The sequence below is a fragment of the Trachypithecus francoisi genome, unplaced genomic scaffold, assembly GCF_009764315.1.
Source record: "Trachypithecus francoisi isolate TF-2019V2 unplaced genomic scaffold, Tfra_2.0 Lachesis_group1, whole genome shotgun sequence".
NCBI classification, from domain to species: domain Eukaryota; kingdom Metazoa; phylum Chordata; class Mammalia; order Primates; family Cercopithecidae; genus Trachypithecus; species Trachypithecus francoisi.
Genome location: NW_022681454.1, coordinates 65,317,902 through 65,332,915, shown reverse-complemented (window position 1 = coordinate 65,332,915; position 15,014 = coordinate 65,317,902). Strand labels below are relative to the sequence as shown.

Below are 15,014 nucleotides of genomic sequence, written 5' to 3'. Positions count from 1 at the left end.
ATACATGACTTGAGAGAGAGAAGTTTTATTCCACTATGAAGACAGAAGTCAGATTGCAAAATAACAAGGAATGAGTGGGTGGTGAGGAATTACAGATAAAGATTGTAGCTAGGACCAGCTACGTAATTTGCCAGCCCTTTGTTCATAAATTAAGAGTTTCAAAAACAGTTATAGCAAACAGTTTACACACCCCTGAAACTGGCTCTCTTTGCAGTCCAATTTCTGGCAGAGCAAGCCAGGCTGAATGTAATAGTAGTCTCTCTCTATCTTATGCAACAGTTCCTGGTACACATGGTCACTGGCAAACTGTAAGCAGGAGAGAGAAAGTATCTCCAGCTCGTTTGGATTTTAGTTATCAAAACAAGTCCCTTTTTCGACAGATTATGGGGGAAAGCAACTTTATTTGGCTACTGGCAACAGGGGCATATCTGGATAGTCTTATTAATTGAAAGGATAGCAAGTTTAAAAGTCCAAGTTCTTAAAACATGATTATGAATCTTGTGATGCCAAATAATAACAGTAACCAAAACCACAGAATCTCAGGATTTGAAGGAACTTTAGAAAATTATAGTATCTTACATGTTTAGAACTCACCTGCACATTCAGTATAGGAAATATCTCTAAGATATGATCCCTTCAGCTTGTTTGTAAATTGTGAATGTAAAGGGGCTTACATTTGATTTTTGAAGCAGCACAGTTCATTTCTGGACAGTTCTCATATTAGAGAATTCTTCCTTGATATTGAATCTGAAGCATTCTCTCAACTTCTACATATTAATCCAATGTCTGGCTTTGAAACATTATGACTTAAAAGCCCGTCAAATATTTAAAAATGTCTACAATGTTTCCCCTCAGTTTACTCTGTCATCTAAATTATTGGTTCCTGAATTTTTCTCTCTCTCTCATCTTTGATATTCTTTTTACATTGTCTAATTTTTAAACTTGTCACCTAAAATATAACCCTACTGAATAATAATGTTGAGCATCTTTTTATGTGTTATTTGCCATTATATATTTTATTTGGGAAAGTATCTGTTTGAATCTTTTGCCCATATTTTTATTGGGTTGTTTTTTCTTTCATACTTGTTTTGAGAGCTCTTAACTGACACAAGCTTTTTTTTTTTTTTTTTTTTATGATTGGGAAGTATTTTCTCAATCTGTGATTTGTCTTTTCATTCTTTTAACAGTGTCTTTGGGAGAGCAGAAGTTTTAAATTTTGCTTCTGTAGATTGTACTTTGGTGTTATACCTGAGAACTCTGCCTAACCTAAAATCACAAAGACTATTTTCCTGTTTTCTTTTAGAAGTGTTGTAAATTTATGTTTCACATTTAGACCTATGATACATTTTGGATTTAGATATATAACTGTTCCAGCCCCATTTGTTTAAAAAGATTATCCCACTGAACAGGGCAGCCCACACCTATAATCCCAGCACTTTGAGAGGACAAGGCAGGAGGATCACTTTGAGAGCACTGTGGGCAACACAGGGAGACTTCATCTCTACACACACACACACACACACACAAAATGCTGGGTATGGTAGCCCATGCCTGTAGTCCCAGCTACTTTGGAGGGTGAGGCAGCCAGAAGTTCAAGGTTGCAGTGCACTGACTGTGCCAATGCACAATTTGAAAGGGCAAGAGTAAGACCCTTTCTCTAAAAAGTAAAAATAAAAATAAATACTTCTCCATTGAATTGTCTTTGCAACATCTGTAAAAATCTATTGACCACTTTTGTATGGATTAATTTCCAATGATATATGTTCCTACCATTTTGCCACACTTACTATAACTTCATAGTAATTCTTGAAATCAGGAGGATTACTTTGTTCTTTGCTCTTTTCTTTTTCAAAATTGTTTGGACTAGTCTAGTTTCTTTGCCTTTCATTATAAATTTTAGAATCAGCTTGTTGCTATCCAGAGAACAATTTTCCTGAGACTTTGACTGGATTGTGTCGAATCTGTTGATCAGTTCAGGAAGAACTGACATCATAATACTGAGTCTTCCAGTCGAGGAATGCAATATATTGGTACATTTGGGCTGTCCTTGATTTCTTTCATAGAACTTTGTTTCAGCATACAGCATCGACACATATTTTGTTTGACTTACAGGTATTTAAATTTTTGTTGCTGGTAAATGATATTCTGTAAAATTTGAATTCCATTGTTCATTGGTAGTGATATGCTTTGGCTGTTTTCCCACCTGAATCTCATCTCAAATTGTAATCCCCAAATGTTGAGGTAGGGACCTGGTAGGAGGTGATTGGATCATGGAGTTGGTTTGCCCCCATGCTGTTCTCCTGATAGTGAGGGAGTTCTCATGAGATCTGATGGTTTAAAAGTGGCCATTTCCCCTGTGCTCTCTCTTTCCTGCTACCTTGTGAAGACGTGTCTTGCTTCCCCTTTGCCTTCTGTCATGATTGTAAGTGTCCTGAGGCTTCTGTAGCCATGCACAACTGTGATTCGGTTAAACCTCTTTCTTTGATAAATTACCTAGTCTCAGGTAGTATCTTTATAGGAGTGTGAAAATAGACTAATACGAGAATTGGTATTGGCGGAGTCGGGTCCTACTATAAAGCGACTTTGGAACTGGGTAACAGGCAGAGGATGGAACAGGTTGTAGGGCTCAGAAGAAGACAGAAAGATGTGGGTATAAGTTTGGAAGTTTCTAGAGACTTATTGAATAGTTTTGACCAAAATGCTGATAGTGATAAGGACAATGAAGTCCAGGCTGAGGTGGTCTCAGACAGAGATGAGGAACTTGTTGGGAACTGGAGTAAGAGTCATTCATGCTATGCTTTAGCAAAGAGACTTGTGGCATTTTGCCCCTACCCTAGAGATCTATGGAACTTTGAACTTGAGAGAGATAATTTAAGGTATCTGGTAGAAGAAATTTCTTTTTCTTTCTTTCTTTTTTTATTATACTTTAAGTTCTAGGGTACATGTGCATAACATGCAGGTTTGTTACATATGTATACCTGTGCCATGTTGGTGTGCTGCACCCATCAAAGAAATTTCTAAGTAGCAAAGTGTTCAAGATGTGTCCTGGCTTTTTCTAAAAGCGTACAGTCATATGCATTCACAATGAGATGGTCTGAAATTGGAACTTATGTGTTAAAAGGAAGCAGACCACAGAGGTTTGGAAAATTTGCAGCCTGACCACGTGGTAGAAAAGAAAACCCATTTTCTGGGACAAATTCAAGCTGGCTGCAGAAATTTGCATAAGAGACAAGAAGCCAAATGTTAGTCACCAAGACAATGGGGAAAATGTCTCCAGGGCATGTCAGAGATTTTCAAGGCAGCCCCTCTTATCACAGGTCTGGAGGTCTAGAAGCAAAAAATGGTTTCACGGGCTGGACCCAGGACCCCACTGCTCTGTGCAGCCTCAAGACATGGCACATGTCCCAGCTGTGCCAGCTCCAGCTGTGGCTAAAAGGGGTTGAGGTACAGTTCAGCTTGGTGCTTCAGAAGGTGCGAGCCCCAAGCCTTGGTGGCTTCCATGAGGTGCTGGGCCTGCAGGTTGTGAAGAAGACAAGAATTGAGGTTTGGGAACCTCTGCCTAGATTTTAGAGGATGTATGAAAATGCCTGGATGTCCAGCCAGAAGTCTGCTCTAGGGGTGGAGCGCTAATGGAGAACCTCAACTAGGGCAGTGCAGAGGGGAAATGTAGGGTTAAAGCCCCCACACAGAGTTCCCACTGGCACTGCCTATGTTAGCTGTGAGAAGAGAACCACTGTCCTCCAGAACCCAGAATGGTAGATCCACCCACAGCTTGCACCATGTGTCTGGAAATGCCACAGACACTTAATGCCAGCCCATGAAAGCAGCTGCGGGGGCTGTACCCTGCAGAGCCACAGGGATGGAGCTGTCCATGGCCCTGGGAGCCCACCCCTTGCATCTACGTGCTCTGGATGTGAGAAATGGACTCAAAAAAGAGTATTTTGGAACTTTTAAGATTTAATAACTGCCCTGTTGGCTTTCAAACTTGCATGGATCCTGTAGCCCCTTCGTTTTGGCCAATTTCTCCCATTTTGAATGGCTATATTTACCCAATGCCTGTACCCCCATTGTATCTTGGAAGTAACTAATTTGTCTTTGATTTTACGGGCTCACAGGCAGAAGGGACTTGCCTTGTCTCATATGAGACTTTGCACTTGGAGTTTTGGATTAATGCTGAAATGAGTTAAGAATTTGAGGGACTGGCAGGGCGCAGTGGCTCAAGCCTGTAATCCCAGCACTTTGGGAGGCCGAGACGGGCGGATCACGAGGTCAGGAGATCGAGACCATCCTGGCTAACACGGTGAAACCCCGTCTCTACTAAAAAATACAATAAACTAGCCGGGCGAGGTGGTGGGCGCCTGTAGTCCCAGCTACTCGGGAGGCTGAGGCAGGAGAATGGCGTAAACCCGGGAGGCGGAGCTTGCAGTGAGCTGAGATCCGGCCACTGCACTCCAGCCCGGGCTAGAGCGAGACTCCGTCTCAAAAAAAAAAAAAAAAAAATTTGAGGGACTGTTGGCAAGATGGGATAGGTTTTGAAATGTGTAATGGATGTGAGATTTGGGAGGGGCCAGGAATGGAATGATAGGTTTTGCTGTGTCCCCACCCAAATCTCAGCTCAAACTGTAATTCCCAGGTGTTGAGGGAGGGATCTGGTGAGAAGTGATTGGATCATGCAGTCAGTTTCTCCCATGCTGTTCTCATGATAATGAGTTCTCACAAGATCTGATGGTTTTAAAGTGGCAGTTTCCCTTGCACTTTTTCTCTTGGCTATTGTGAATAGTGTTGTTATAAACACAGGAGTGCAAACATCTCTTTAGTACACCAATTTCCTTTCTTTGGGGTATATACACCTAGCAATGGGATTGCTGGGTCATATGGTAGTTCTATTTTTCTTTTTTTGAGGAGCCTTCATACTGTTCTCTGTAGTTGCTCTACTAGTTTACATTCCCACTAACAGTGTATGAAGGTTCCCTTTTCTCTACATCCTTGCCAGCTTGGTTACTGCCTGTCTTTTGAATATAAGCCATTTTAAATGGGGTGAGATATCACATTGTAGTTTTGATTTGCATTTCTCTGATGATCAATGATGTTGAGCACATTTTCATATACCTGTTTGTCATTTGTATGTCTTCTTTTGAGCAATGTCTATTTGTATGTCTTCTTTTGAGTATTGCTTTTTGAGCAATGTCAGATATTTTGCTCATTTTTAGTTGTTTTATTAGATATACTTCCTATTGAGTTATTGAACTCCTTATATATTCTGTCTATAAATTCCTTGTCAGGTGTGTAGTTTGCAAATATTTTCTCCCATTCTGTGGGTTGTCTCTTCACTTTAATGATTGTTTCCTTTGTTGTGCAGAAGCTTTTTAACTTAATGTGATCCTATTTGTTTATTTTTGCTTTGGTTGCCTGTGCTTGTCGTGTCTTATACTCAAAACATTTCTGTCTAGACCAACATCCTGGAGAGTTTTCCCAATGTTTTCTTGGAGTAGTTCCATAGTTTCATAGTTTCAGGTAATGAAGGGATGTTGAATTTTATCAAATGATTTTTCAGAATCAATTGAAATGATCATATACTTTTTGTTCTTCAATCTGTTGATACAATGTATTATATTGATTGATTTATATATGTTGAGTCATCCTTGTATTCCAGGGATGACAAATTCCACCTGATCATGTTGGATAATCTTTTTAATGTGTTGTTGAATTTAGTTTACTAGTATTTTGTTGAGGAGTTTTACATCAATGTTCATCAGAGATATTGGCCTGTAGTTTTTTAAAATGTGTCTTTGTCTAGCTTTCTTATCAAGGTAATACTAGCACTGCAGAATGACTTTGGAAGTATTCCCTCCTCCTCTATTTTTTGAATCATCTTAGTAGGATTGGTATTAGTCCTTCTTTAAACATTTGATGGAATTCAGCAGTGAAGCCATTGGGTCCCAGGCTCTTCTTTGCTGGGAGACTTTATTATGGCTTTGAACTCATTATTTATTATTGGCCTATTCAAGTTTTGGATTTTTCATCGTTTCATCTTGGTAGGTTGTATGTGTCTAGAAATTTATCTATTTCTTCTCAATTTTCTAATTTATTGGCATATAGTTGCTCATAGTAGTCTCTAATTATCCTTTTAATTTCTGTGGTATCAGTTGTAATGTATCCTTTTTCATCTCTGATAGTATATATTTGGGTCTTCTTTTTTTCTTAGTCTGAGTAAAGGTTTCTTGATTTTCTTTTTTATTTGTTTTTTTTTTTTTTTTTTTTTTTTTTGAGACGGAGTCTCACTTTATCACCCAAGCTGGAGTGCAGTGGCACAATCTCGGCTCACTGCAACCTCTACCTCCTGGGTTCAAGTGATTCTGCCTCAGCCTCCCAAGTACCTAGGATTACAGGTGTGTGCCACCACAGCTGGCTCATTTTTGTATTTTTAGTAGAGATGGGGTTTCGCCATGTTGGCCAGGTTGGTCTTGAACTCCTGATCTCAAGTGATCCACCTGCTCTGGCCTCCCAAAATATTGGGATTACAGGTGTGAGCCACCATGCTCAGCTTATTTTTTCAAAAAACGTTTTGTTTCAATAATCTTTTGTATTTTTTAAAATTTAAATTTCATTTATTTCTGCTGTGACCTTTATTGTTTCTTTTTTCTACTAATTTTGGGTTTGGTTTGTTCTTGCTTTTGTAGTTCTTTATGATGCATCATTAGGTTGTTTATTTAAAACTTTTCTACTTTTCTGATGTAGATGCTTATTGGTATAAACTTTCCTGTTAGTACTGCTTTTGCTGTATCTCATAGATTTTGGTCTGTTGAATTGCCATTTTGATTTGTTTCAAGAAATTTTTAAATTCCCTTTTAAATTTATTCATTGACCCACTGGTCATTCAGGAGCATTTTGTTTAATTTCCATATGTTCATATAGTTTGTAAAGTTCCTCTTGTTACTGATTTCTAGTTTTATTCCATTGTGGTTGGAGACAATGCTTGATATTACTTCAATTTTTTTTTAATGTTTTAAAGAGTTGTTTTGTGGCCTTACATATGGTCTATCCTTGAAAATAATCCATGTTCTGAAGACAAAAATGTGTATTCTGTAGATGCTGAATGAAATGTTCTGTAAATTTCTATTAGGTTCATTAGGTCTATAGTGCAGATTATGTCTGATGTTTGTTGATTTTTCTGTCTGGCTGAAAATGGGGTGTTGATGTTTCTAGCTATTATGGTACTGGGGTCTATTTCTCTCTTTAGCTGTAATAATATTTGCTTTACATATATGGGTGCCCCAGCATTGGGTGCATATATATGATACATATTTACAATTATATCTTCTTGCTGAATTGACCCTTTCATTATATAATGACGTTTCTTTTTATAATATTTGACTTGAAATCTATTTTGTCTGATATAACTACTCCTGATTTTAGATTTCTATTTGCAGAATATCTGTTTCCATCTCTTTTGTTTCAGTCTGTGTGTGCCTTTATACGTGAAGTATGTTTCTTATAGGCAACAAATCGGTGAGTCTTGTTTTTTATCCTTTCAGCCACTCTATATGTTTTGAATGATGAGTTTAGTCCATTTATATTCAATGTATTATTGATAAGGACTTACTACTGCCATTTTATTACTTGTTTTCTCATTGTTTTGTGGTTTCTCTTCCTTCTTATCTTATTTCTTGTCTTATTTTGTGAAGGTGATTTTCTGTGGTGGTATCTTTAATTTCCTGCTTTTTTTTTTTTTTTTTGAGACGGAGTCTTGCTCTGCCGCCCAGGCTGGAGTGCAGTGGCCGGCTCTCAGCTCACTGCAAGCTCCGCCTCCCGGGTTCACGCCATTCTCCTGTCTCAGCCTCCCGAGTAGCTGGGACTACAGGCGCCCGCCTCGTCGCCCGGCTAGTTTTTTGTATTTTGTAGTAGAGACGGGGTTTCACCGTATTAGCCAGGATGGTCTCGATCTCCTGACCTCGTGATCCGCCCGTCTCGGCCTCCCAAAGTGCTGGGATTACAGGCTTGAGCCACCGCGCCCGGCCAATTTCCTGCTTTTTATTTTTTGCGTATGTTGTAGGTTTTTAAAATTTGAAATGAAGTTTTCAAATAACATCTGATAATCCATTATCTTAAACTGATGACAACTCAACATTGACTGCAAAAACAAGCAAACAGAAACTAATAATAGTGCTATACTTTAACTTTGTACCCACACTTTTAAATTTGTTATTTCTATCTTCTTATACTGTCTATGTCTTGAAAAGTTGTAGCTATTTTTGATTGGTTCATCTTTTAGTCTATTTAAGATATAAGTACTTTACACACCACAATTACGGTGTTATAATATTTTGTTTCGTCTGGGTATTATTACCAGTGAGTTTTGTCCCAAAGAAATAAGATGACTTCTTATAGCTCATTAATGTCCTTTTCTATCAGATTGAAGAACTCTCTTTAGCATTTCTTGTAGGACGGGTCTGGTATTGATGAAATCCCTCAGCTTTTGTTTGTCTAGGAAAAGAATGTCTCCTTCATGTTTGAAGGATATTTTCACGGGATATACTATTCTAGGAGGCAAGTTTTTTGCCTTCTGCACATCAAATATGTCATGCTATCCTGGCCTATAAGGTTTCCACTGAGAAGTCTGCTGGCAAATGTATTGGAGTTCCTTTGTATTTTATTTGTTGCTTTTCTCTTGCTGCTTTTAGGATGATTTCTTTATCCCATCCTTGGGAGTTAGAATATTAAGTGCCTTGAAGTAGTCTTCTTTGAGTTAAATCTGTGTGGTGTTCTATAACTTTTTGTACTTGAATATTTATATCTTTCTCTAGATTTGGAAAGTTCTCTGTTGTTCCTTTGAATAAAGTTTCTACCTTGATATCTCTCTCTATCTTCTCTTTAAGATCAGTCTTAGGTTTGCTCTTTGGAGGCTTTTTCTCAACATATTGTAGGTGTGCTTCATTCCTTTTTATTCTTTCTTTTTTTGTTTCCTCTGACTGTGTATCTTCAAATAGCCTGTCTTCAAGCTCACCAATCCTTTCTTCTGCTTGATCAATTCTGCTATTGAGAGATTCTGATATATCTTTCAGAATGTCAATTTTTCAGGTCCAGAATTTCTGCTTGACTTTAAAAAATGATTTCAATCTCTTTGTTAAATTATGTGATAGGATTCTGAATTCCTTCTCTGTGTTTTCTTGATTTTCATTGAGCTTCCTAGAAATGACTATTTTGAATTCACTGTCTGAAAGTTTACACATCTTTGTCACTCCAGAATTGGTCACTGGTGCTTTATTTAGTTCATTTGGTAAGGTCACATTTGCCTGTATGGTCCTGTTGCTTGTGTTTGTTGATGTCTGGGCATTAAAGAGTTAGGTACTTAATCTAGTCTTCAAAGTATGTGCTGGTTGGACCCATCCTTCTTGGAAAGGTTTTCCCAGTCTTCAAAAAGAATTGACTATTCTGATCTAAGTCTTTGGTCACTGCAGCCATATGTACATTGTGGGCATGTGGGCCCAGGAACACTGTGACTCTTGCAGACTTGTGGAGTAGTGCCTTGATGGTCTTGGGTAAGATCTAAAAGAATGTCTTGGATTACCAGGTGGATACTCTTGTTCTCTTCCCTTACTTTCCCCCCAACAAATGGAGTCTCTCTCTCTCTGCTGAGCTTCCTGGAGCTGGGGGAGGGGTGGACATAAGCACTCCTGTGCCACCACCACTATGACTGTGCTAGGTCATACCTGGAGCCAGCACAGCACTGAGTCTTGGCCAATGACAGTAGTGACCATTGTCTGGGTACCGCTAATGTTCACTCAAGGCTCAAGGGCTCATGATTCGGCAAGTGGCTAATCCAGCCAAGCTTGTATCCTTCCCTTCAGATTGGAGAGCTCCTCCAAGCCAGACTGGAGTGAGTCAAGAAATGCCATCCAGGAGCCAGGGCCTGGAGTTAGGAAGCTTAGCGATCTATTTGGTGCTCTATCCCACTGCAGCTAAGGCAGCACCCAAGGTATAAGACAAAGTCCTTCCCATTCATTCCTCAAGCAGGAGTCTCTCCCCGCGACTACCACCACCCTAGGCCTGTGGCGAGTACTTCCTGACTACCACTGATGTTCACTCAAGGCCCAAGGGCTCTTCAATCAGTTTGTGGTGAATACTGCCAGGCCTGGGTCTCTCCATTTAGGGTAAGGGGCTCCCCTCTGACCCAAGATGGGTCCAGAAATGCCATCCAGGAACCAAGGTCTAGAATTGGGAACCACAAGGCCCTGCTTGGTGTTCTACCCCACTGTGGCCTAACTGGTTCCCAAGCTGGAAGACAAAGTCTCCTTTACTCTTCCCTTTCCTTTCCTTTCCTTAAGCAAAAGTCTCTCCCTATGGCCACCACAACTAGGAATGTGCTGGGTCATACCTGAAGCCAGCATAGCTCTGGGTCTCACCCAAGGCCCACAGGAAGTACTGCTTGGCTACTGTTGATGTTTATTCAAGGCTCAAGGGTGCTTTAGGCAGTAGGCGATAAATACTGCCAGGATCCAGTCCTTCCCTTCAAAGCAGTAGATTCCCTTCTGGCCCAGGGCATGTCTAGAAATGCCCAGAAGGCCTGAAATGGAGGTCTCATGACTCTGCCTGAAGCCCTGTTTACCGTGGGTGAGCTGTTTTCCAATTGAGTTGCTTTCCAAGTTTACGTTCCCCTCTTCTCTATTCAAGCAGAAAGGAGGAGTCTCTCCTGGAGCTATGCTGCCTGAGATTGGGGGAGGGGTGACACAAGCACTCCCCGGTCACCCTAGCTGGTGTCTCACTAGGTCATATGCACTCCAATGTCCACTGGCTCCAAGCCCAGCACAGAACAGGACTTGCCCAGGACCCTGTGTCTGTGGCCTAAACTGCCTTTCAAATTTATTTAGAACCCCAGATCACTTTAGCCTGTGATGTTGAGACTAGTCAGAGCTCAGATTCTGACCACTGGAATGGATGATTCCTCTCTGGCAAGAGCTGGTCTAAATGTTCCCCTCTGTGGTCCTGGCTGAATTCTGCCCTGTGATGCTTTCTACTGTGACAAGTAGCACTGAGTTCCAATGCAAAGTGCCACAGTCACTGTCCACTTCTTTTCCTAAGCACACAGATTCTCTCTCTGCACCAGCAGCCATTGCTGGGAGATGGGGGAAGAGACCAGGTTGGCAACTCAAGACTATTTTTCCTACCCTCTTCAGTGTCTCTTTCCTTGCTATGATGTTAAAACCAAGTACTGTAATTTTTGGTTCTTATTAAGGTGCTTTCTAGTGTAGACAGTTGTTTAATTTGGTGTTTCTGTGGGGTGTGGGGTGATAGCTGGAGGGTTCTATTTGGCCATCTTGCTCCACCTCCTCTCTCCATTGGTTTCTATAGCTTTTCTTTGTTGAGAACATCTATCTTTATATTCATTTCAAGAGTGTTAATGACCACCTCATAAAGCATAGCTGCTTTAAAGTCTTCATCTGATAATTTCAATATCTTGGTTATCTTAGTGTTGGCATCCATTGTCTTTTCCCTTGAAAACTGGGGAATTGGTCACATTCCTCTTTTTGTATATCAAGTAATTCCTGGGTTTTCATATATCAAGTAATTCTGTATTGTGTCTTGGACATTTTGAATATTATGTTATGAGCCTCTGGGTCCTGTTAAAATTCTCTGGAGCATTTTTTAAAAGTAGGCAACCATCTTGATTAGATTGAACCAGTTATCTCTCACTTTCTGTGGAAAGCCATTCCAATATTGGTTCAGTTTTCAAAGCTTCTGTTATGCTGTTTTGGGTCTGTATGTCTCAGGAATCAACAGCCTGGGACTTGGTCGGGGTTTATACCTTAGTTTAGTAGTCAAAGCCTTTGCCATCTCTTTTGTATCTGGTTCTGTGCATGCACAATTCAGAGGTGAGCCTAGAATTTGTGTCACTTCATACACAGAATTAGGAGATAACTCTTTTCCAGCTGTCACCTCTCTGGGATTTCTCCATACTCTTGAGCCGCCAAGGGTCCTTTTTTTTTTTTTTAAATTTTTGTGAGACGGAGTCTCTCTCTGTTGCCCAGGCTGGAGTGCAGTGGTGCGATCTCAGCTCACTGCAAGCTCCGCCTCCCGGGTTTACGCCATTCTCCTGCCTCAGCCTCCCGAGTAGCTGGGACTACAGGCGCCCCCCCACTTTGCCTGGCTAGTTTTTTGTATTTTTTAGTAGAGATTGGGTTTCACCGTGTTAGCCAGGATGGTCTCGATCTCCTGACCTCGTGATCCGCCCGTCTCGGCCTCCCAAAGTGCTGGGATTACAGGCTTGAGCCACTGCACCTGGCCCCAAGGGTCCTTTTTTTTGGTGTTCTAACTAGAATGATGGTGCTTATTGATGACACCTGTGCTGTATTTGCAGTTCTGTGAGACTGCAGTTGACCAATCTCTCCGAGACAGAGACAAGAAAGAAAAAAATGTAATTCCAATTCTCCTCTCTGCCCACTTTTCCTGATTTCTCTGGCTGGAAGGATAAATTTTCTCTTGGGGTTTTAGGTGCCCACGCTGTAACTGCCAAAATGCTGCTGCACCTTGACTAGGGGCCCTGCCCTGAGGGAAGCAAAAATAGACAATAGAAATACTGAAAAAAAACCACCACCACCAACAACAACAAAAACAAAACAAAACAAAACAAAAAGCACTATTGATGTAAAATGTTAGAAACAGTCAACCAGATTGCTTTTGGTAACTTTTTCAGTTTGACTGAACTTGTTCAGTTTGCTTTGTGATCAGGAACAAACTACTCAGCCTCCCCCTGCATTTCAGATGCCTTTGTTATAGGCACTGGGGAATGACATAAGAATAGATGGAATTAGAGGGGCCTGTGAAGAAAGACTTTAAATAATTAGAATATTATCTGTAGAGTAACGTATTTTCTTTCAAAAGCAGAAAAATGATGGAAAAATACATGACAATATGAGAATGAAAATAAGACTTCCTAAGAAAAGCTACACAAAGATCAAAACTTATCTTGACAAATAATGCTGATGTTTTAAGAAAACTTTGTGGAACCCTAACATTGCTTCAGGAATTTGAACTCATAGCTGGCTGTGGCACAGTGAGACTGCTAGTACATCAAAGTTCAATTTACCTTGAGTTGGGAAATGGGAGTTGTAGAGCAGGTAAGGGTTCCAATCTGGAGATTTGGAAAAAGTTAATATGTAATAAAATATTATCTAAAAGAAAATAAGATTTTCTTTGATCCCTGTTAACCCATGTCAGCATTTGGCTCTCTCTTACACCAGAAGGCAAGAGCAATAATGGAACAAGAATAGTCAAAGTTATTTCCCAACTCCAGAAATTAGCAGTTTAAACTAAAAGCCGCTTCAAAATATAAGGCAGGTAACTCATACTAAACTAAAGAGGAAGAAAAAAAATTATTAGGAATGAAATTACAGGTCCAGGATAAAATAAAATTTAAAAAAGCATCTGAATATTCAGTATTTATTTTCCTAACATTTACTAAACACACCAGCAATGTTCCACACAAGAATAGGAAAATCAACTCAATGAAAATAAAGAACCACCGTTTTCTACAATATTGGTTCGCTAATTAAGTTTTTCTACCCACAATTTCTAGGTCAAGAACCCAATATGGAAGGGAGAAGTCAAAGTTGAAGAAAAATCCACACATTGCATGAAACACAATGTGAAAGCTCCTTTGTGTATCTTGGTAATTTATATTTTCAAAATGAAGTTCTTACTTTTAAAGAGAATTATCTATATTCTACTGATCCTGTTTACTAAGTCATTCACCTGAACACCAGAATTAGAATTAAACATTGTACCTTACAATTTCATTATCTTATCAGAATGAAACCAATTCACAGGGAAACTAGAGACTACGGCTGTGGTGGTAACCTGCAGATATACACATTCCCATGCACTGACATAAGTTGAAAACACATACTACTTTCTAGATGGAATTTTTTTTCTTTAGGCCTCAATGAAATACATTTCCCCTATATAATTCCCACAGCAGTTTCTCTAGTTCTAAATCCTACCAATTCCCAGAAAACCTAAGTTTTGTTGAAATCTGATTTGACCAATTTATCAAATATGTCATTTTAATTACCTAGCTGGAAGTCAGAGACATGAAATGTACTAGAGAAGCCCTTTTCCAATGGAAGTATTATATATCACATTTTTTGTTAATGGAAATAAATGTATCCATTCCCATGTTTTTCGTTGGTGTCATCTTTTTGCCACTCAAAATCAGCCCATATTTCCTTACAAAGACGGTGAAAGGCTGTATCATCTTGTGTCATAAGTATGATGAGCCTGATTATAAGTACCCAGAGTTCTTAAAAATATGGAACCATCAGCCCCAGACTACATCTACTGAAGCAAAATAACAGGGATATTTTTTCATAATTTTTTTCTTCAAAAGCAAACTTCTAAATTGATTTTGATGATTAAGTCAATTTGGGAATCACGCAATCAACTAACAATGAAAAGATATGGTCTATATTCTACAGAGGAAAGACTATGTAAGACAGAGGGAGAAAACAGCCATTGACAACTCAAGGAGAGAGGCCTCAGGGGGAAAAAAATCAACCTGGCCAAAACCTTGAACATCTAGCTTCTTGAATGGTGAGAAAATAAATTTGTGTTCTTTAATCCACATGGTCTGTGGTATTTGTTACGACAATCCTAGCAAACTAATTCAGTGAGCTCCCTGGGATGCCTGAAAGTATGCAGAGTTCTCTCAGACTTACTGAATTATAATTTCGGGGGTGTGGGGGTGGGGGCGGCGCTGAGGCTGGTCCAGAAATCTGCCTTTTAAGCATACACCACAGGTAATTGCTATACATAACAAATTTGAAAACCACTTCTTTAAGATTAAGACAGAAAATTTGAGAACCAGTTCTTTAAGATCTACTACAATATGAAAACAAATAATCTGTATAGCAATATATGCAAAATCAAGTAAGGTTTTCTTTTAAATGGAGAGGCAGTGACAATTAATAAGGAATCATAAATATGATAAGAGTTGGGACATAAAGCCTGAGCATTAATAT

General features: G+C 39.6%; 1 protein-coding gene across 2 annotated transcripts in view; it reads left to right on the top strand.

Annotated features, from left to right (window-relative positions):
- STAP1 (signal transducing adaptor family member 1) overlaps positions 1-14,617 on the top strand; it is a 51,912-nt gene extending 37,295 nt beyond the window's left edge. For both annotated transcript variants that reach the window (XM_033214552.1, XM_033214553.1), the window contains one exon: positions 13,574-14,617. In XM_033214552.1, coding sequence (XP_033070443.1) covers positions 13,574-13,611 — 38 coding nt within the window. In that variant the 3' untranslated portion in view covers positions 13,612-14,617. The remainder of the gene's footprint in view (positions 1-13,573) is intronic.
- The last annotated feature ends 397 nt before the right edge of the window (positions 14,618-15,014 follow it).